The following is a 20,482-nucleotide window of genomic DNA, read 5'->3' on the forward strand; positions in this document are numbered from 1 at the left end:
AAGAGGTGGTATAGGTATAGCTGAGGAAAAGGAAGTGATTGCGCCATGTAATGTATGCTTAGACTAAACTTAATCTGACTGTGTGTGTGTGTGTGTGTGTGTGTGTGTGTGTGTTTGTGTGTGTGTGTGCGTGTGCGTGTGCGTGTGCGTGTGCGTGTGCGTCTGTTTATAAAAAAAAAAATATGACAACCTATACACAATTAATACAATTTCTATAACTCATCAGTAATTAATGCCGTTTTAATAATAGTGTAATTTTTTATATAGCATGTGGAGCTATTTTCAACTCATCAACTGCTGATGGTAATTTTAATAATTAATTTGCACCAGCATTGATGTGTAACATCACAATACAGTCATATAATTACCTCCAGCAAAGAGGTTATGCGATCGGGTCCGTTAATTTATTTATTTGTCCGTCTGTCTGTGGACAAGATTTCTCAGAAACTACTGGGCGGATCTTTCTGATCTTTCACAAGAGGTGGATCTTGGTCCTGGGACATCCCCATTAAAATTTCAGGATGATCTGGATCTGGATCCATTTAAAGCAGCAATAAAGAGTTCTGTTCAAAAGCTAGCACGCTAACTACCTAAAAGGAATACAAAATCCTTGCACACACCAGCAACAGCCCAAGTGTCACTGATAGAAGCTTGCCAACACACTAACTGGTGTCTTTTGGCAGTAAAGCTGGAAATGTCATGCTGTGGAAGCTTTTCTTCTAGTTTTGAAAGGTGATCCAGTCAGGAAACATATCCTGGATGGCTAGTAGGAAGGACACAGGTGTTTATCTGCCATCACATGACCATATGCTATCAAAATGAATTTGAGGATGGTACCAAAACTAGTTGCTCAATAAGTGTCAAATTGTTGCAAAGTGTTACTTTAAATGATCCAAATGACCCAAGAGGGGTTTTACATTAATAACTCCAAAATCAGTCCGATACACAGTCAATAAACCACGAACCAGTCCACTCCTTTAGTCTGCTTAATGGAGAAGAGAAGATGAATTTCTGTTCAGAGATAGAGAACTGTATTGTAACCAATATATCTTTATCATACTGCAACTGCAAGAAATGGCCCACTCAGGGATACACTGTATTAGAGGAGGCCTTTGTTTTTTATTTATTTATGTCTTTATGTGTGTGTGTTTATGGCCAGGGGATCAATCACATCCCTTAGTTCCTGGGTGTGGCAGGGAAGGCGGAGCCAATGTACTTCTTGCCGTTGCCATAGGAGGAGTTGTCCCAGGTGTACGTCTGAATAATCAGGGGCTTGCCGCCCAGGCTCAGCTTACACCTAAGAAAATACACATGTACAGGATGAACTACCACACAAACACACACACACTCACACACACCACACACACATCCATACTGTAGCGAAGGGAGAGCATGGTCACCCCACCGGGATGCGAACCCGGGTCGACGGGGCGCCTAACATGAGCTCTGATCGCCACACCAAAGAGCCCGGCTCAATTGCACGGCAGCCAGAGAGCATATTCACCTGTAGGGACGATCAAATCGCCACACTACCCTCACCTTCGGGAAGCGCAACCACATTTCACACACACAGGCATTCATCATGCATACACCAATCATGCTTCTCCCATCCAGAGCACCCCACACACACAAGTGCTTCACCCAACCATGGGGTCCTTCACACGGGGTCATCATTCCTGGGGGTTCCTCACACAATGTTCATGGTTGCGCTTCCGATTACCTCACAGCAGGGCATCCCACTTCTGACACCATTTGTAGCGAAGGGAGAGCATTGTCAGCCCACCCAGACCCGAACCCGGGTCTACGGGGTGCCAAACATGCTCTCTGACCGCCACACCAAAGAGCCCATACACCATACACACACACACAAATCACTCACTGTTTGCCAGGTCGGGTTATGTAGCAGAGGCTGTACATGGCCAGGTCGAACTCAGGGCTGCAACCAATGATGGCCGAGCCCACCTGCTTGAAGTAACCATCCCACTTAAACTGCATCCCCAGCACATCAGGGTAGGTCTGCCACTGTAGAGAGAGGACAAATATTTTGTCAGAACTTTGGTCAAATAGCAGTGGCCTGATTTTCAAGCATATGATAAACTAGCCAAAGGCAAATGAACTCAGACTGGTTGAGGACTGTTTTTAAAAGTTAGTTGTCGATATAAGAGTACGTGGTGGCTTGTGTGGTGTTGGTTATACTCACAGGGCCGTCGAAGCTGTGGCTATAGTAGTTAAGTAAGTTCTGCTTCTCCAGCAGGTAGAACTGCAGCCAGTTGTGGAATCCGGAGATCTTGCCTTTTTTTATTTCCCCTGATCACCCACACAGGTACACACACAGTGTGTGTATGTTACATACACAAAGAACAAGAGAGAGAGAAAAAATGGACTGTGTAACATTGTTATCTATATTAAATAACAAGAAAGATAAGATAATAAGAAAGAAAGTGCAAATCATGCTTCATAGGCTAATGTTTCCAGCCTGCTCTCATAGTTAACTTTATTTTCTGGACTGTAAGTTTAAACTTTTACTGAATCTGAGTCACTGACCTGCGAAGATGTGCTCAAAGCCACTGGAGTCCATCTTGCCACTGGAGCGTGTGTACAGTCCAAACCACATCATCTTCAGATCATACTTAAACTCCTCCTCAGACTTGTACACACCTGCCACAGACAGCATTCAGAGTACAGTCCACAAACATTACTCACTCTGAGACAAGTAAAACAGTTTGAGACAAAGTTAATTCTTAATTGTGCAATATTATTATATGAAAATGAACTAAACTGACTTAAAGTGACACTATGGAGTTTCTGGAGCCGCAAGGTAGGGGGCTACTTTCTGTTGGACTATTCAGTAACTTCTTTGGTGTCTTGCTTTGTCGTTGCACTTGCTTGATATTTGACTGTGTTAGGAAAGTTCCGCTAAGTTTAGCCACTAGTAAGACATCTCGTTAGCGATGGTAGCAAGCTTGTTATAACGCTTGGACATTGATGCTAGTAATAAGTGCTCTCATGTTGGCTACTTTGTATTCTTTGTTATTGTGATAGCTACTTGAATGGACTAGAATGACATTGAATTGTATATAATTTTATTGGACTGAATGGCACTGAGTAAAGGCAGAATTTATTTTGATCAGGACATGCAGTGCAGTACCTTTGGTATAGAGGAAGCCATAGAGCTCCTGGCCCAGCTCCGTGTTGCTGATGCTCTCGTTGAGAAAGCGTTCCTGCTCCTCCAGCTGAAGGGGGCTGAAGTTCTCTGTCGTGCCTGTGTTCCGGTTGTAGTTGTCCAGCAGAGAGACAAAGGCAGCATAGGAGGGCTTGGAGAATAGAGACGCCTCATCCACAAACTGGAACAGCCTGGAGGTTGGGATGTAATGAGAAGCAGAACAGATATAGTTGGGTGGCGCACGTTTGAAAGGCAGAGGAAAGAACGGATAGGAAGAAGTAACTGAGAGGATATGCACACAGTATTTGGTGAAGAGGTCAAGAGAATTATGTTGTTTTCTACAACCATTACGCAACACAAAGTCCTTAAAATCCCTTAGAATTACAGTTAAAAGATACATTACTCTCCTAAAACCATGTAACACCCCTTAATAAGGGGGGCTTAATCTCCCTTAATTCCTCTTTGATTCGTTGGCATGGAGATAAGTCATTAATTATACTTTATTATACACACTACTAGTCACACACTTGTCTGATAGTGATTGGTATGGAGATGGTGACGTGGATACTGATGATGATGTTGGTGTTTGGCTGGTGTGGTGTTGGTGTTGATGATGATGTTGGTGTTGGTGTTGATGATGGTGTTGGTGTTGGTGTTGGTGTTGGTGTTGGTGTTGGTGATAGTGAAGATGATGGTGTTGGTGTTGGTGTTGGTGTTGATGATGGTGTGGCGATGGTGATGGTCTTTGTCTGGTACTTGTTAGGGGAGAGGTCCTTCTGAGAGCTGGTCTGGGAGTCGTGCACGAGAGCCTGACGGTCCAGGATCACCTCTGACATGGTGGCTTTGTTGGAGTCTAGAGCGTAGAGGACCTCTGAGAGAGCAGCAATCTCGCTGTCTGAAATCACACTACCTGATCCTCCAGAACCTCCAGAATCTCCTATTCACACACACAAACACACACACACACACACACACACACACACACACACACACACACACACACACACACACACACACACACACACACACACACACACATACATGAGTTTGAAAATCCCCTTTAACGAATGTAAGTACACCGTATACTGCTTTGTCAACTGCAGTAACCTCTCCCTGCCTTGCCCCCATCTCACCCCCATCTCCACACAAATCTTTGAAGTCGCCGCAGCAGTTGTTGTGATTGCCGCACTGAGTGTTGCAGTGGCATTTGTTCTGGGAATTATACTTCTCACCACAACGACCTTTGCAAGACAAGGAACCTACAGAAGAATAAGCACAATACATGTGACATTATTATTATAGACTGTAGCTGTAAAGGCAACAAAGATGGGGATCATTACATTACTGAGGAAGCATCATTTGTATCAATTGAATTTAGTTCTATATTCCAGCTCAATCTCTGTCTTACTCTCTGACAGTGGAGCATTTTCATTTTACTCTAAGAAAGTGATTTAATTTGAACTCAGCCATTTTACTCCATGTCATGACTGACTTGAGAATTGGTAAGTATGCTCTTAATGGCACCCAGTGCAACATTAGGGCATCAAAATGAATAAAGATTTGGAAAAAAATAGCCTCTCCCCACAGGCGGCGCTGGCAGTGTGATTTTCTAACAGTTCTCACCACACAACGACATCTCATCTTTGCTCCTTGAATGTCAATATGTAATGGTATGGAGTTATTGAAACTTACTACGTGTAAAAAAGACTAGAAATTGAATGTTTATTTTTCGAGTCTCAAGCCTCTAATGTTGCACTGGTTGCCTTTAATGTATTGAGTCATTTAACTCACCTGATGTACAGAGGTCTTTGAAGTCGCTGCAGCAGTTGTTGTGTCTGCCACACTCAGTGTTGCAGTGGCAGCTGTTCTGGGAGTTGTACTTCTCACCACAACGGCCATCACAGGACAAGGAACCTGCAGAAGAATTTACACAAAACATGGGGAGGACTGTTCACACACACACACACACACACACACACACACACACACACACAAACACACACACACACACACACACACACACACACACACACACACACACACACACACACACACACTCTGGCACAGACACACACACAAACACACACACACACACACACACACACACACACACATACACACACACACACACAAACACACACTGAAAAGACTCCCTGGAACCTGGATTCTTTCTTTTCATTTCTCAGACTATGGTAAATCTGCCGAACTGAATTTCTTGGACTATGGTGAATCTGCTGAGCAATTTCCAACTTCCACCTGCTGGCTAAGCGGGTGGAGTCTATAAATTGTTTGTTCACCTAGCAGTTCACCATTTTTGCACTCCCTGCCAGTACTCCAGCAGATTCCTGTCTCCTTTACCTATATCCACTACCCTGAATTGTGCGTTATCGAGGTTAACGTGAGTGTTCAATTCATCATTTTGAATGTTTAACTTGTATGCCTTTTGTGTTGGCTGTGTGGTATGTGCTCTGTTGCCCTAATCCCTTTGTTCCCAGACATGTGCCAGGAGCTATTGTTTGTTGCTTATTGGTTGCTTTTGCTGCTTAGTTGGGGATTGAGTATTCTCACATGATTGTTGCTTGTTTGTTGCTTTACTGTTTACTTATGGATTGTGTATTTGTACATTATTGTTCTTTGTTGTTAAATTGACCACTCAATTTTTTTTTTATTTAATTGTAATTGTATTACTTCTTTGTTTATGTCTCTGAATGCAGCACACGGAAAACAATTATCAAGAACAAAAAAAGGAAATAAACTACTGGTGGTGCATCCAACCTGCCTTCTCCCTTGCCTCATTTCCCCACTCCACTCCTTGCCGTTTGAGTCTTCTGACCGAGACTCTGTCTGCTCACCTAACCCTGAAGGGACTTGTCATTTATAAATGACGCTAAGAAAAACTGCTTTTAAAAAAACACCTAAACCTTTGACCAATAATATTACCTAAAAATGTGTCACATGACATCCCCTTCAACCAATAAAATCAAAAGTTGTTACATATCTTGGTGATATTTGTTGCTATAAGGAAGTATAGCAGAGGAGAGCACATGTGAGTCACATGCCGGAAGAGCACGATGGTAAGTTCAGTTTTTAAGCAATATGACATAAAACACACCAACCAAAAAAATATTTCTTGGTGGCCTAAACTGTTTTCTTATTGTTTTTGCAATTTTATGTAGAGATATGTTGAAATATTTGTGTAAAACCTTGAAAAAGTTCATGTCATGTATAACTAACAAAGTCCTATAAGGGGATAGGAATTTACGCAATTGCTCAGTATAGTTTCCAATTGTTTAGATACACTATCAGACAGTATACACACATTTACACATACTGTATGTCTTTCTCAGGATTCTAAGTTTTATGGAAAGGTGAGAGGGACAGCATTGCCAATTCCTGAGGGAAGTGAAGAAAGTCAGTCAAGCTGTGATGAGGATGAGGTAGTTAGAGTACAAAATGACAGAAGCAGTGATGCTGAGAGTGGTGAGGAAGAACAGGATGAGGATGATATAATAAATAAACGAGCAAAAAATGAGTGCAGGCTCTGTGTGGGCCTAGCCCATCACTGAGGGGCCAGCATTTTGCCAATGAGCAAAAGCTCAGGGGTCCTGTGTAGGCAGCCCTCAAAGAGACCTGTGTGGGCAGCCCTCAAAGGGCCCTGTGTAGGCAGCCCTCAAAGAGACCTGTGTTGGCAGCCCTCAAAGGGCCCTGTGTAGGCAGCCCGCAAAGGGCCCTGTGTAGGCAGCCCTCAAAGATACCTGTGTGGGCAGCCCTCAAGGGGCCCTGTGTAGGCAGCCCTCAAAGGGCCCTGTGTGGGCAGCCCTCAAAGGGCCCTGTGTGGGTAGCCCTCAAGGGCCCTTGTGCCACTCCAGGGCCTCTGGAGGCTTGCTTGCTGTGGGCTATGTTAGGGCTGCCCACGCAGGGCCAGCACTGAGGGGCCAGCATTTTGCCAATGAGCAAAAGCTCAGGGGCCCTGCGTGGGCGGCCCTCAAAGGGCCCTGGTGCCAGCCCTAAGGGGGCCCATATGTGGCAGCCCGCACAGGCCCAGCATGGGTTTTCTGGGCAGCTTAGACTCTAGAATCTGTTGTTGGGCTATCCGGTGACAGCCCGCAGTGAACCCAAAGCTGCGGGCCCCGCTTGGGCAAGCCCACACCGGGCCTGTGTAGGATTGGTGTGGGCTGGCCCTAGCCCACAGTGCCCACAGCCTGCCTGCATGGGTCCCGTGGAGGCTTGCTTGCTGGGGCTATGACCCACTTTTTAAGGTCAGACCTTTTCTTACCTATACACTTGAGAGAATGCAAAGCATCCCACCTAGTGAACATCTCTGTGTCGATGAGCAGATCATTCCATATAAAGGAAAAAGTCATCTCATAATTGATTTTAAATGATGAATTTTGAGATGATTTATGATATGAACTTAAGTGTTTTTCATTAAAATGTATAAAAAATATATATATGCCTCTGTGTTTTTATCAATGGTATTTTACATTAGGAAAATGTTCCTTTTTTTTACCCTAATGGGCCGTAGTCATTTATAAATGACGGTACCCCAAAATAAAGGTCAAAGGTCAAATGTGGAAAGTGAGCTCCAAATATTTATTCTAGACCTAAACACACTTAAAATCAAAGGTCTGTAATTTTTTTCCATTAATAATCTCCACAAGGCCCATAGAGGGCATTTACTCTCCCCAAACCACATCACCCTACAGTTCCTTCACACGCACACACACGCACACGCACGCACGCACGCACACACACACGCACGCACAAGCACGCACAAGCAGGCCTCACCTCTGCAGATGGTCAGGTAATCATTGCAACAGTCGCCAAAGCGCTCACAGGCAGAGTTACACTGGCAGGTGTATCCTGGATCAGTTCCATAACCACAGCGACCCTGGCAGGAGTCCAAAGAGTCTGAGGATGAGAAACAGACTGAGTGTGACCTAAACTGCTCCTGGGTCTTTCCATGTATTCAGTCATCTTCAAAGCAGAGTCCTCTTCATGAGAAGATTGAGAAGATGTCTCATATTATGCATTAAAGGCCTTTTGCTGGACAATGTCATGAGATATACAGTTTGTGTTTCATGAAACAAAAGAAAAAACACAACTTTAAAAGTACACCAAATGGCCAAGCTGTGCGAAATTAAACAGACGATGATAAACATATTAATGAGCCCAACTTAAATACATATAAAAAACCCCAAACATTACATTTCAATATATATACATATATATATATATATATATATATATATATATATATATATTACATCAATTTCAATACCCACTAGCGTATCCCTTGGAGAGCAGGACAACAGCAAGAGAGAGAAGCAGAATGATCTTCATGGTGATTTATTGATGGCGCCTCTTAATACCCAAAAGAGCAGCCTGAGAGAATATGAGGCCCCACACACAGCTATATACCATCATAACACAAACAGTAGCTCCTCCTGCAGTCCCACACAGCCACTCAGGTACACATCAGGTGAATGCAGTTGGCACTGGTACTAAGCATCCATTTTTCTGGCAAGGGTGGAATGAATGGAAAACTTTTGGGCAATAAATAAATAAACGATGAGAAAGAAAGCATGAAAATAAGAATGTTCGCTCTCAGTCACCACAGGTTTATGTTAATGATTGTTGAATGTTTTGGGAAAAATACATCTGTTGAGATGGGATAGTACTCATATCACATTCAGAGACACTGATAAGGCTTGGCAACTTCCATGGGTCTCTGGTAGAAAGTGTACAAACGTTCTTCTTTAAAGAGGTGGTATAGGTATAGCTGAGGAAAAGGAAGTGATTGTGCCATGTAATGTATGCTTTAGACTATACTTAACTAAAGACAATGTCCCAGAGAAAAGCTTCTCGCTCAGTCTGGTTTATCAGTCTGGAAAGCTATAAAAGTGTAATATGTGTAATAGTGGTTGTGTGACTGTCAAATCTCTCAAATGACTAAAATGCAGTTGTAATAATAGTGTCATTTTGAATATAGCATGTGGAGCTATTTCCAACTCATCAACTGCTGATTTTTATAATAAAGGTAATTTTGTCAGCCAGTGTGTGTGTGTGTGTGTGTGTGTGTGTGCCCCTTTTTAGATAGAACCTTTCTAAATCTGCATTTTGGTCATCAGGAATCTTTAAGCACATTACTCCAGTTTTACAATCTTTCCAGTTAGTTACAGAAAATATTTCGAAAGTGCTGCTAGTCTAAATGTCACTGAATCGTTTTTGCCCAGAATATATCTCTGATGTATTTAAAGAAAATAAACCAAGTAGGCTCTTTGATCCGTGGACTCAGATTAGCTAGTAGAGCCCAGATTCCAAATCAAACAGAAGTGGCATTTCATTGTTATGCTGCGTGCACCTAGAACAAACTACCAGAAGATTTGAGATGTGCCCCAAATGTAGCAATTATTTGATCCAGGTTAAACACATTCCTCTTTTTATTTGCCCATGATTGAGCTCTATACTTGCACTCTGTTCTTATTGCACTTTACTGCTAATGTAATTATATTGCTTATCATTTATATCTTTGTAATTTGAATTACTTCTTTATGTACTGTGAACTTTCTTTTCATTATACAGTATATACCGTTTTTCATTGTATATATTTAATATTTGTATCCTTTATTGATGTATTTTTTCAATTCTTAATTTGGATTCACATTGAATTGCCTCTGTGTATGAAATATGCTGTATAAATAAACTTGCTCTAGTATAAAAAGACATGATTCTAACGATAGAATGCTAATGGACTAATCTTGTGCACAATCATGTTCCCTCACAGAAGAAGCCAAATTACTTGTGTAATCATTGTCAGGTCAGGTGTGATCGTGGTTAAATTCATGGTGATGCAAGAGTCTTAGGACACAGTTGTGTGATTCCTTTGAATGTACAAGGCCTATCCTGCTCATTAAGTGATTGTTAACATCAGGGTTTTGTCACTGAGGCAAAGCCAACAATTGGTATAATTTCAAAGCCTCTAGAAGTAGTCTTGAAGCACATGTTGCTCTTTGAACGTGGCTAAGATGAAGGAAGGAGCTAACAAGTGTGCAACGGGCTCGAATAAAGGCCCTTTTTGATGCTGGCTTGAGCTACTGCCACATAGCCAAGGGCTTGAGCTGCAGTCTAAGCACTGTAAGTACACTTTAGACCGCCATGATGCCACCAATTCACACCAGAACCGAAAGGGGAGAGGTCGAAAAAAATAAACTTTAAGACAGTGTGGAGTGAAGTGAAGCATCTCAAACTTCTCAGTCTTAAGGACCAAAGACAGACCTTGCAAGAACTGCGTGACAAGATCAACACCACAATGACTAATGGTGCAACAGTGTCTTCAAGAACTGTGCGTTGGAAACTGGGATAAGAAGTACTAGAATAGCAGAATAGCAGGCAGAAGAGCAGCAAAGAATAGCAGCAAAGAAACCATTATTTAAAGAGAAAAATATGAAACGGTGACACCTTAAATTTGTAAAAGAACACAAAAAATGAACAAAGGAAGATTGGTATGAAGTGTTGTGGACAGTTTGGCAACAAGCAAAGAGTGTATGTACGACAGAGGGAGGGGGAGAGATATAAAAATAAGTGTCTCTTGCCAACAGTTAAACACGGAGGGGGTATTATTGTGTGGGGTGCCATTTCAGCCTTAGGAACAGGTGTCTTAGTGAAAATGTATGGCATCATGGATAAGAAGGTATACCACAACATTCTGGTGAGGCACAGAGTACCATCTGGGAGTCGTCTTATTGGGGCTGGATTTATTTTCCAAGAGGACTGACCCTAAACATTCTTCTGTTGCCGGAACTACCTAAAACAGAGGTAATCTGCTGGAACACTGAAAATTATGGACTGGCCCTTTCAAAGTCCGGGCCTCAACCCCATCAAGCAAATTTGGGGCGAGTTGGAAAATAAACTGGACAGATCTATTGTACATTCAAAAGAAAGCCTTTAGCTCAAGTTGCAGAAGGCATGGGATATTAGTATTGAGGTTAGTATTGAAGTTCTTAAGAAATATATTGACACTATGCCAGAGAGCTGGGCTGCTGTAATTGCTGCAAAAGGTGGACATACCAAATATTAAAGTTAAAGTTAAAAGTGGATAAAAACAGTTGGACTCACATCATCTGATATTTGTTGTGCTCAGAGCAACCATCTGCATGTTTCATGAACATTATGAAATTAAATCATGTTTTGGAGGCAAAAAGGTTAATAAGATCTGTCAGGTGTTCTAATCATTCTAGAGGTGATTATAAAAACGATTTCTGTAAAATCGTCTACAGTGGCAGTGCATAGAAAATAAGGACGAAGGAATGGCTGGATGGCTTCACCGCAATCGAGTAGGGTCCGACTGCGTCCTGCAAGACGGGGGCGTGTATTTTGAGGAGGCGTGTATTGTAAGGAGGGCGTGTATTTAGTCGGCCCTGATTGGTCTGATTCACGACGGCGTCTGGCGTCACACATAGCCTCGTGCAGAGCCATAATCTATTTGACATTTGCGGATCTCTTCTCTTGTCGAAACTAGTCCGGAGATTTAACGAACTGGTCAACAGCAGTTAGACAGCATAATGATGATTGCCTCGATTGATTTGGTAAGTGGACTGCATTATCAGTCAGAGATCGTATACTGTCATTGTTCTTGGTGTAGTTCTACTTTACATTTTCATGTAGGCTACACTCACAGCGTAATAATGTGTCGTCAATCCAACCACAAATTGGCTGCGTTTTTGGGATGTCTCTGCTAACTTTTCCTTTATGTTGATATTGCTTAAGCTTAACAGTTGTTGCTTTTCATGTTACCTATTTAATTGTTAAGTACCGCGTTTGATGCCGTGTTTGTTTTGTCGCAATATACTCTCAGTGGTTTGTATTGATTTGACTATCATCATTTCGCCGTGTTACCGATTTGAAGTTGTCATCCCAAGACTGTGGTTAGCCGCTAGTAGGAGCGGGAAAGGATCTGCACACTGCTTGCAAAGGACTTGATTAGATCAAAGATGCCTGAGGAAGATCTGTCTGTTTGTGTGAGCCATGTTACAGCATCTATGTCACACCTGCGCTTACATTGTATACACTTGCATATATCTATAGGGTTGGTTTAGTTAATTACACATTGGATGCCTAAGAGCTGACTTAAACTGTAAATCTGGTTGAATTGTTTGTGCAGCAGAAATTGCTTTTTGTCTTTTCAGATCCATCCAACTGTTTGCAAACATGGATCTCTGATGCAGCCAGTGCGGTTGGGAGATTCTTACGGGTGCCAAGTTTGAAGAAAAGTTGGCGATTACCCAGCCATGGTTGCACATGTTCAAACACATGACAGAGCAGCCATATCTCACAATGGTAATTGAAAGTTAAATGCATGTCACTAATGTTTTATATTCTATGTTCTTTATACTTTTATCAAACTCATAACATATCAATTAGCTTGTGATGTAGTGAACAAGGAATACTAACAGTTAATATTTTCTAATTTACTTTTCTGTTCCTTTTTGGAAGGCTACAAAATCTATAGGTGCCAACACAACTGTGCCAACACAAAATCTCCACACTACCACAGTGTGTGCTCAACCATTACTGGCAGCAAAACTTCATGCATAAAGCACCTGCAGACCTGCCCTGGCATGAGGACACCACCTCCATCTCAAGGCCTCAGCACGCCGAGCCCAATGCCAGCCACGCACCTGCCACCTCCATCTCAAGGCCTCAGCACGCCGAGCCCAATGCCAGCCACGCACCCGCCACCTCCATCTCAAGGCCTATTGCTGTAATATTACTTTATATACACATCTTTTGCAGCTATTGCAGATATTACAGCTGTAACTCATCTGGGAAGGCTCTCCGACAAAGTGTAGGACGTGTGTAGGACGTGTGTAGGACGTGTGTAGGACGTGTGTAGGCATGATATGACCCAAACAACAAGTGCCTCTGGGATGCAACTGGAGGATTTGTTTACACCAAACTTAAAACAAAAATAATATTTATGTTTTTATTAAATTGTTTTGGCAACATCCTCAACACCATTTTGGTCTACACAAGTAGCTTATATGATTACAGAGCAACACAATAACAAATCTTTAGAGCGTTTTCTGAGAACAACAAGGGAAAATGAATGGACAATATTTAAAAAACAACTCGCAGCCCTTTCAAATTAATAGTGAACGATCAATAATGAATCCATGGACATGTATGTAGGACGTGTGTAGGACGTGTGTGTTGTACATGTCTGTATCAGTATGTTAATGTTTTACGCTGTGTGTGTTGAGTGAATGTGTCTGAGCGAGTGTAAATTTGTGTACCAGCATATTCATTTACTGCACTGTGTGTGTGTGTGTGTGTGTGTGTGTGTGTGTGTGTGTGTGTGTGTGTGTGTGTGTGTGTGTGTGTGTGTGTGTGTGTGTGATAGGCACCTACACCTTTCAAAAAACGCTGGCCTGACGACCAGGAGGTTGGAATTTTGGAGGTATGTCACAATAACTGCCATAGACTGTACCATATTTGAAAGCTTTTTGGATATGCTGTTCTTTTCAAACATGGCAGAACATGACTGAAAGGCCCTGATCATACATACACTGCTAAGCACCTGTTTCACTGCTTTCAGTGCCTATGATATTGAATTCCAAAACCCTAGTGCAGAACTTTGCAAAGCCTGTTTGCATTCCCCCACCAGCTCTTCACCCTTTGACAAACTGCCACCTGTTTGTTTCCACAGTTGCCGGAGGAAGTGATGAGAGAGATTTTTCTCATGGTGGTATTGGAAGATGGTTATTCCGCCATCCTGCGGCTGGCTATGACCTGCCAAAAGATGAACGCCGTTGTCTGCCAGCCACAGTTGTATGAGGAGGCCCATTACAACTGGCTAGACAGTAAGTTATTAAATAATACTGCATTTACAGAGCTGTTGCATCAGATGTTGACATGCCATAAAAATGCCCAAAAAGTGTGGCTGTAGAGAAATGTGTGTAGGCATCTAAACTGACACTGCTCATCGGATTTTAGGTGTGGTGAAATGGAGCAGATTGGCTCCAAGCCACCGGGAGAGGTACCGAACGGCATTGGCCATTTCTGAGTGCCGCAATCTGCAATGCCGCCAACTGTACAAAGACAGCGGGCCTGGCTACAGGGGGAACGGCCAGCGGGGAGTCCTCCAGGGCTTTTATGCAACTGACTACTTTCCCGGCTATTGTAGTTGGGATTGCCACCTGAATGATGGGGGGGGAGTGGGATATAAATGAGTAAAAAGGGTCTCTCTCTCTCTCTCTCTCTCTCTCTCTCTCTCGGCCCACGAAATATTGTAGAAGGGGCCCCTGCGAGATGTTTGGCTGCGCCACCCCCCCCCCCCACACACACACACACATCTGCTCTGCCACTGGGTCTCAATTCTGGGGGCCCTCTTCTCCGTCCCCTTTATTTTGTACTTTTTTTTGTGCTAACTTATACCTGTCAATGCCTCTTGTGTTTCCCATTTTTAATAATAATTTTATCCCTTAATGTTATTGCACATATTTTGTATTTACTTTTTTATTTACTTTAAATGCTTTGTGTAATGACCTTCCCTTTCTGTATAATAAAAAAATGTAGCCTACCCTTATGGCCTGAGTCATGTTTCCCTTACTAAGAATTCCCTATCGTATGCATAAGTATTGTCTGTAAACAATACAAGTGGAATAGGTGCGAAAATGTACAATTCTAAGGCTTGTATCCTTTAAGTAATTTACTTTGTACCTCTCTAAAGCCAAGTATATGCATTTGACATCACAGTTATCAGTAAATGCAAATTCGGTTTCTCTTCATTACTCTTTGGTCAGCCTGACATTTTCAGAATAAATTCCAATCAATATTTTTGTGAATATTAAGAGCCAGAATTTAAATGACACTGCCCATGAGCAAAATGTTACACTAACTTTTTAACTCCACTGTTACAGTAAATTGACTCCCTCCCGTAGCCTACAAACACCAGGCAATATCTGGACTTACAGTAGTTAACTGAAATATTGAAACCCTATTCTGTGTACCTATGGTGTGGCAGGCTGTGTAGCTGTATGGCAAAGATCACTACGTTTTGTAGGTTTTGACAAAAACGCAACAGCTTCGTAACAGAATAGTTAACGATGTTGTTGCTCAACAAGACAACTGCTGGAGCTCCAATAAAGTTGCTTACAAATAAACTCCAACATCAGACTAAGGAAGGACGGGGTAAACTTCAGTGGAAATCCCATTGTCATTGTGACACCGTACTCAACAGTACAAGGACAAATATTTCGTTATTTTTTACCCGTCTCTGTGCTACGTTGTAAAACTACTCCCCGATTTCAGTAGGAAATCACAATCCTACGTATTACGTTATCACGCTGAGATTGGTCAGTCGTTGTATATAGGCGTGTATTTTACACGAGGGGCGCGTCTTTGTACACGGGGCGTGTCTTGGCAGGAGGACGCAGGACGCAGTCGGACCCTATTGCCGCAATCCCCTACAACGGAGACTCCAGAACAGCAGAGGGCAGAGTAAACTAAAGCTTTGGGACACCAACGAAGCAAATTAGACCCTCTCTGCGACCTGTAGCCAACGTGCTTTTCAATGACATTTGAGATTTTGCGGCTTTCGTAAGAAAACAAACAGCATCAGAATGCTGATAAAATACACTGTGGGTTTATTCAGTTCTGTCCGCATCCTCGGAACTGAACTCACCAAGGTATGCCAAAATGTTAATCCATGGTTGTGGGTTTATTTATTCTGAAATACTGTAAATTCTATGATTCATTTCAAGGAAAGTAGCTAGTCAGGTAAGATCAGTAACGTTACCACAGCAGAGCGACAGTGGACATGTAAACCCACACATGTAACGTATTTCAACAGCAATATTGTGGTTTACCATTTGTGAAATATGTATGGCAATGTCGGTTGAGCTTTGACAGTGGCGTATCTTCTACAGCTATGTGGGTCGCAGCACCTGAGGTGTCTTCATACTGGATGTGCAAGTATGGCCGTAGAAAAAGCTCTACTAATGAAGCTGAGGAAGAGCACAGGGTATACCTTCATCAACTGCAAAGCCGCGCTCGAGAAATTCAACAATGATATTACACAGGTAAAGAGCATCTCTTTGAGCCACTGTTACTTCCGCGTGTGAATTTCTTCCTCGTACGGTTTGTTTGCTGCCGAAAGGGGTGATAACTTCAATGACCTCTGTTATGGCACGACCGGGGAATTTCTAGTAAGGGGAAGAACATCAGCTCTCTGAACTCCAGACCCCTATTAGAAATTAGCGCTCGCTAAAATGAGTGGGGGACTATGACGCTTTGAGCCAAAATTCACATTCGAACCACGGCATACGCTAGCCCACTGAGCTAAAGCAGAGACGTTAAGGACTTAAGTTACAAGTCAAGTTCCACACCATAGTTGTTAACTAGTGTGTATGTCTGGATGTACATTCCTGTGTAACAACTTGTGTTGCAGGCAGAGAGCTGGCTAAATGAACAGGCTCAAAAGGAAGGCTGGAGTAAAGCCAACAAACTGGAGGGCCGTCGGACGAAGGAAGGACTTATCGGCCTCCTCATGCAGGACAGCAATGCAGTCATGGTGGAGGTATGTATAGACTAGACAACCTTATACACAGGGGTTAAATTGGGATTTTCTATGTAGGGGGGCTCTGATCCGGAGGGGCAAATTTCACAAATCTTTCGAGGATTATGCAGTAAATAAGTTGCCAAATTAAACAAAAAACACATCACCGTTAAAGTTAACTTTGTGAAAAGTAACCTACTAACAAATACTTTCCATTTTCCATCACTTGTTTGTCATGTCATCCATTCATATGGATGTGAATCAATCAATATTAATACAATTATTAGTATTTGTTAGTAGGTTACTTTTCTAAAAAAAATATTCACAGGGTCAATGCTAAAATACACTACTCACCCAAAAGCCAGATATCACTAACTTTTTGTGAGTAGTGTATGTTCAAGGACCAATGCATAGCCAGGAGGAAGATTCAGATGATGAGCAACCATCCACAAGCAGTGAAGCAAGCAGCCAACAACTCCAGCATTTTTTATATGTTGCTTAATATGTACTCTGTAGATTTTGAGTGTGTTTGATGAGGACACATTAAGAGCTGATTCATTGATACAAATAAGTTTGAAATTCATCCAGCTAGGAATGAGAAATGTGATTCGGAGATCGCATAGACTACTTGCTAAATCATTTAGAATTAGCAGCATTGTTCTTTTTAACTAGCGCTTGTGAGTTGACACACCAGTAGCAGGCTATCCCTGCATGTCTAAGGTTAATTTTTCCTGCTTAATGAAAATGCAAGCCCATATCTAATGATATTAGCCTATTGGTGATGATCGACCTCTTTCAAAATACCGTGCACCTTTTGTTTCTCTTACCTCGCCATTCACCTGTCTACTACGATATGTCTGATGATGACCGATTGACGTTGTGTTGTCTGATCGCGGAGGAGGAGCTGCTGCGCAAGTTTCGTGCGCGATATGCCTACTTCTCAAACTTGCTCCAGATGTCTAGGCCAGCCTTTCCCTACCATTATTTAGATTTGTGTTTTAAAACAACATAGATTTGCAATGGAAAAGTTGTAAATGAGTAGGACAACATTGCTTGTGAATGGACTAGGCAGATTGCCAAAATCCGCTGGAGCTGCTGCGCAGCAGATCTGCTTTGCAGAACTCCAGACCCGGCAGCTTATGTGCCGGGGCTCCGCCCCGGACAGCCCCGGCCCAATTTAACCACTGCTTATACAAACATACCACAATGCTCAGAATGATTTTTTTTTGTCTCCTCTTGTGTGCAATCTATCTACATCTTTCTATGTATCTCTCTCTTGATATAAATATAAATACATATTTTGTGTGTGTGTGTGTGCAGGTGAATTGTGAAACAGATTTTGTGGCAAAAAATGATAAGTTTCACCAGCTAGTGAAGGATGTTACTCTGGCCACCATGGAACACCACCATTCCAAAGCACAAGCACAGAGAGGCTATATGAAGGTACTCATTTTACCACACACACTCTTCTCCCCCGGCCCCAAACACACACTCACACTCACACTCACTCAGGAGTTGGCACTGGCTTTGACCCTGGGCCTCCACCTCATCCATCTGCTTTGTAGCGGACTACCACTGTGCTTCAACTGTGTTCATCAAATTACTGTGCCTTAATATATTGTAGAACTGCCCATCAATATGTCTAATGTTCACCTTGATCTCCACCCTGGGTCTAACTATATATTTGGTAATTCTGCCTATTTCTTCTCTCTCTCTCTGTTCTGCACATTTATGCAGAGCATGCTACAAGGAGAGGAACTTGCAAAGTTGACGGTGTCTGGAGGTTCCTCACTGGCTGATCTGATGGCCTTGTACATTGGTGAGCTTCCTGCTGTTGTAATCAATCTCATATATACCAACCCATGAAATGCCTGTGCACCATCTCCTTCTATGAGACACATATTAGTGTGCACCATTGGCTTCTATGATATGCTTCTTACCATGCACTGTTTGTACAGGCTTTGCATTAATCCCTGTACTTAAGTTCCCAATTGTCCTTCCATCTCTCTCCTTACTCCCTCTTTCTCTGTCCTTGTATGCAGGACGGTTGGGTGAAAACATGTCAGTAAGGCGGGCCTTGTGTCTGAGTGTGCCTTCTGATTGGAAGATAGGTTCGTATGTCCACGGAGGGGTAGCGTCCGCTCAGATTGGCATGGCCATGGGAAAGTACGGGGCGCTGGTGGTGTTCCAGTGCGGGGCCTCTGAAGGCTCGGAAACCCTAGGCAAGAAGTTGGCACAACACGTGGTGGGTGAGGCGCCTGTGGCGCTAGGCAACATGAACGACCTGCCCACTGGCCAATCAGAAACCAGGCTCCTACCCCAGACACTGTTGTGGGACTCTAGCCTCACTGTGGCCCAGTTTCTACGGCAACAGAACGCCAAGGTGTTGGACTTTGGACGCTTCCAGTGTGGGGAGGGAAGCGAATGAGGAACTAGAGAAAGATGGATGCCTCTGCCTCATCTGCCTCTAGTGTGGGTAGGATCTGGGTTCTTCACATAGCCAATATATAACATTTGACCGACTTCCCCTGACATCAGCTGGCTCAGGAACTGGTCATGCCCCGTACTGTGTTCCCAAACCATTAAAAATCAGGAAGACTTCAGAGAAAGAGAGACCTTCACGTTAAATGGTAGAGACCATTTTGAACACTCTTTTTTAATTGTTGTGGTCACAGCATGTTTGAGTGAAACAAAGCCCAAATCTGTTCTGGAGTCTGTGGCTATCAGGATATGGCTCTAATGAGACAGACTGTGCAACGTAATAAGGAGCCTTACCAGTCCAAACCCAACCCTTTGTGTTCAAACAAGGCCTCATGATGGTTACTGACCTTAGCCCCACTTATTTGATGCATATGATGAAATAAAGGGTTTTGAGTATTCAGTGGTCATTCTTTTGTGATGCCCTTAGTGCAGTGCGTGCAACATCAGTTGAACTGTTGGGTATGCTTCATTAAAGCATACCAAATATATATATGTATATGCCATTCAACTATGATATTGGTAACATCTGTGTTTACATTAGACTGGTATGTTATACGACATAGATAATGTTGTATGATTGATACGTGTGCAAAGACAGTATTCCTTAAGAAATATCTGTAAGTGTGTGTACAACCGTTCCTTAAGAAAGAATAAGTATTGCTTAAAAAAGTTAAAAGCTTATATCTGTAGTAAACAAACCAGTACTGGTACTGACTGCATTTTATTGTTTTTTTCCCAGCTCAATCAGATGTTTGTACATAAACAAAATGTTCATGAATGAACATGCATTGAACTGCATCAGTATCCATGTAATGGCATTATAAAATGGACAAACAAAGAACGGTAACAGAAACACTGATTCATCACTAAAAATAGTCTACTAAATCGAAGTTTACAAATAACCATAAGGTCATGGAGAGTGGGTAGGTGGGTTCCACAAAACAGGGCCACTGAGATACCCCAACGACTGCACCGAGTTATAACACAAACCCCTCCCACTTTGGGAAGTTAACAGGTTACTCCCCCCTCAACTCAAGTCATCTGGCAAACAGAGATCCTGCACTGTAGAATCATCCTCTCCCAGGGAGGTGTCACAAAAGTGCTACTGCACGTCTCGTCTGGCCAAGTCTGAGCTCAGGGGATCTGATTACGTCTGTTACACACTGTCCATCCACGTACGTCTCTCCTTTCTACCTCAGCATCATGTTGATCAGACCTAGCCCTGAAACTTGATGATCCTCATGATATACCCCACTGAAAACGGGTGGAATAAACAAAAA

The 20,482-nt window shown here is 42.7% G+C and overlaps 3 protein-coding genes across 3 annotated transcripts in view; 2 read left to right on the forward strand and 1 right to left on the reverse strand.

Annotated features, from left to right (window-relative positions):
- The window catches only part of endou (endonuclease, polyU-specific), a gene marked incomplete at both ends in the record, with an annotated part of 13,696 nt that extends 5,190 nt beyond the window's left edge, over positions 1-8,506 (reverse strand). The window contains 10 exon segments of the mRNA XM_080846056.1: positions 1,182-1,297; positions 1,880-2,022; positions 2,201-2,307; positions 2,545-2,658; positions 3,149-3,354; positions 3,920-4,088; positions 4,297-4,422; positions 4,955-5,110; positions 7,952-8,074; positions 8,449-8,506. Coding sequence (XP_080702182.1) covers positions 1,182-1,297; positions 1,880-2,022; positions 2,201-2,307; positions 2,545-2,658; positions 3,149-3,354; positions 3,920-4,088; positions 4,297-4,422; positions 4,955-5,110; positions 7,952-8,074; positions 8,449-8,506 — 1,318 coding nt within the window.
- Positions 8,507-11,652: 3,146 nt separating this feature from the next.
- Positions 11,653-14,716, forward strand: LOC308371031 (uncharacterized protein). Its single transcript, XM_080845814.1, has 6 exons — positions 11,653-11,751; positions 12,352-12,502; positions 12,659-12,926; positions 13,566-13,622; positions 13,872-14,025; positions 14,159-14,716. The coding sequence occupies exons 3-6, from the start codon at positions 12,753-12,755 to the stop codon at positions 14,392-14,394; spliced, it is 621 nt and encodes a 206-aa protein (XP_080701940.1). The 5' UTR covers positions 11,653-11,751; positions 12,352-12,502; positions 12,659-12,752; the 3' UTR covers positions 14,395-14,716.
- A 1,001-nt stretch (positions 14,717-15,717) lies between these two features.
- On the forward strand, positions 15,718-19,576 carry tsfm (Ts translation elongation factor, mitochondrial). Its single transcript, XM_080846506.1, has 6 exons — positions 15,718-15,852; positions 16,093-16,245; positions 16,614-16,742; positions 18,042-18,164; positions 18,459-18,540; positions 18,764-19,576. The coding sequence occupies exons 1-6, from the start codon at positions 15,787-15,789 to the stop codon at positions 19,147-19,149; spliced, it is 939 nt and encodes a 312-aa protein (XP_080702632.1). The 5' UTR covers positions 15,718-15,786; the 3' UTR covers positions 19,150-19,576.
- The last annotated feature ends 906 nt before the right edge of the window (positions 19,577-20,482 follow it).

The sequence above is a fragment of the Sprattus sprattus genome, assembly GCF_963457725.1.
Source record: "Sprattus sprattus genome assembly, chromosome: 10".
In the NCBI taxonomy this organism is placed as follows: Eukaryota; Metazoa; Chordata; class Actinopteri; order Clupeiformes; family Clupeidae; genus Sprattus; species Sprattus sprattus.

Bases quoted from the DNA above. Each gene is read 5' to 3' on its own strand.
- LOC308371031 (XM_080845814.1), top strand. From the start codon at position 12,753: ATGCATAAAGCACCTGCAGACCTGCCCTGGCATGAGGACACCACCTCC. The intron at 12,927-13,565 runs GTAATATTACTT...TGTGTGTGATAG, and splicing joins CCATCTCAAGGCCTATTGCT to GCACCTACACCTTTCAAAAA. The intron at 14,026-14,158 runs GTAAGTTATTAA...ATCGGATTTTAG, and splicing joins CCATTACAACTGGCTAGACA to GTGTGGTGAAATGGAGCAGA.
- tsfm (XM_080846506.1), top strand. From the start codon at position 15,787: ATGCTGATAAAATACACTGTGGGTTTATTCAGTTCTGTCCGCATCCTC. The intron at 15,853-16,092 runs GTATGCCAAAAT...TATCTTCTACAG, and splicing joins TCGGAACTGAACTCACCAAG to CTATGTGGGTCGCAGCACCT. The intron at 18,541-18,763 runs GTGAGCTTCCTG...CCTTGTATGCAG, and splicing joins TCTGATGGCCTTGTACATTG to GACGGTTGGGTGAAAACATG.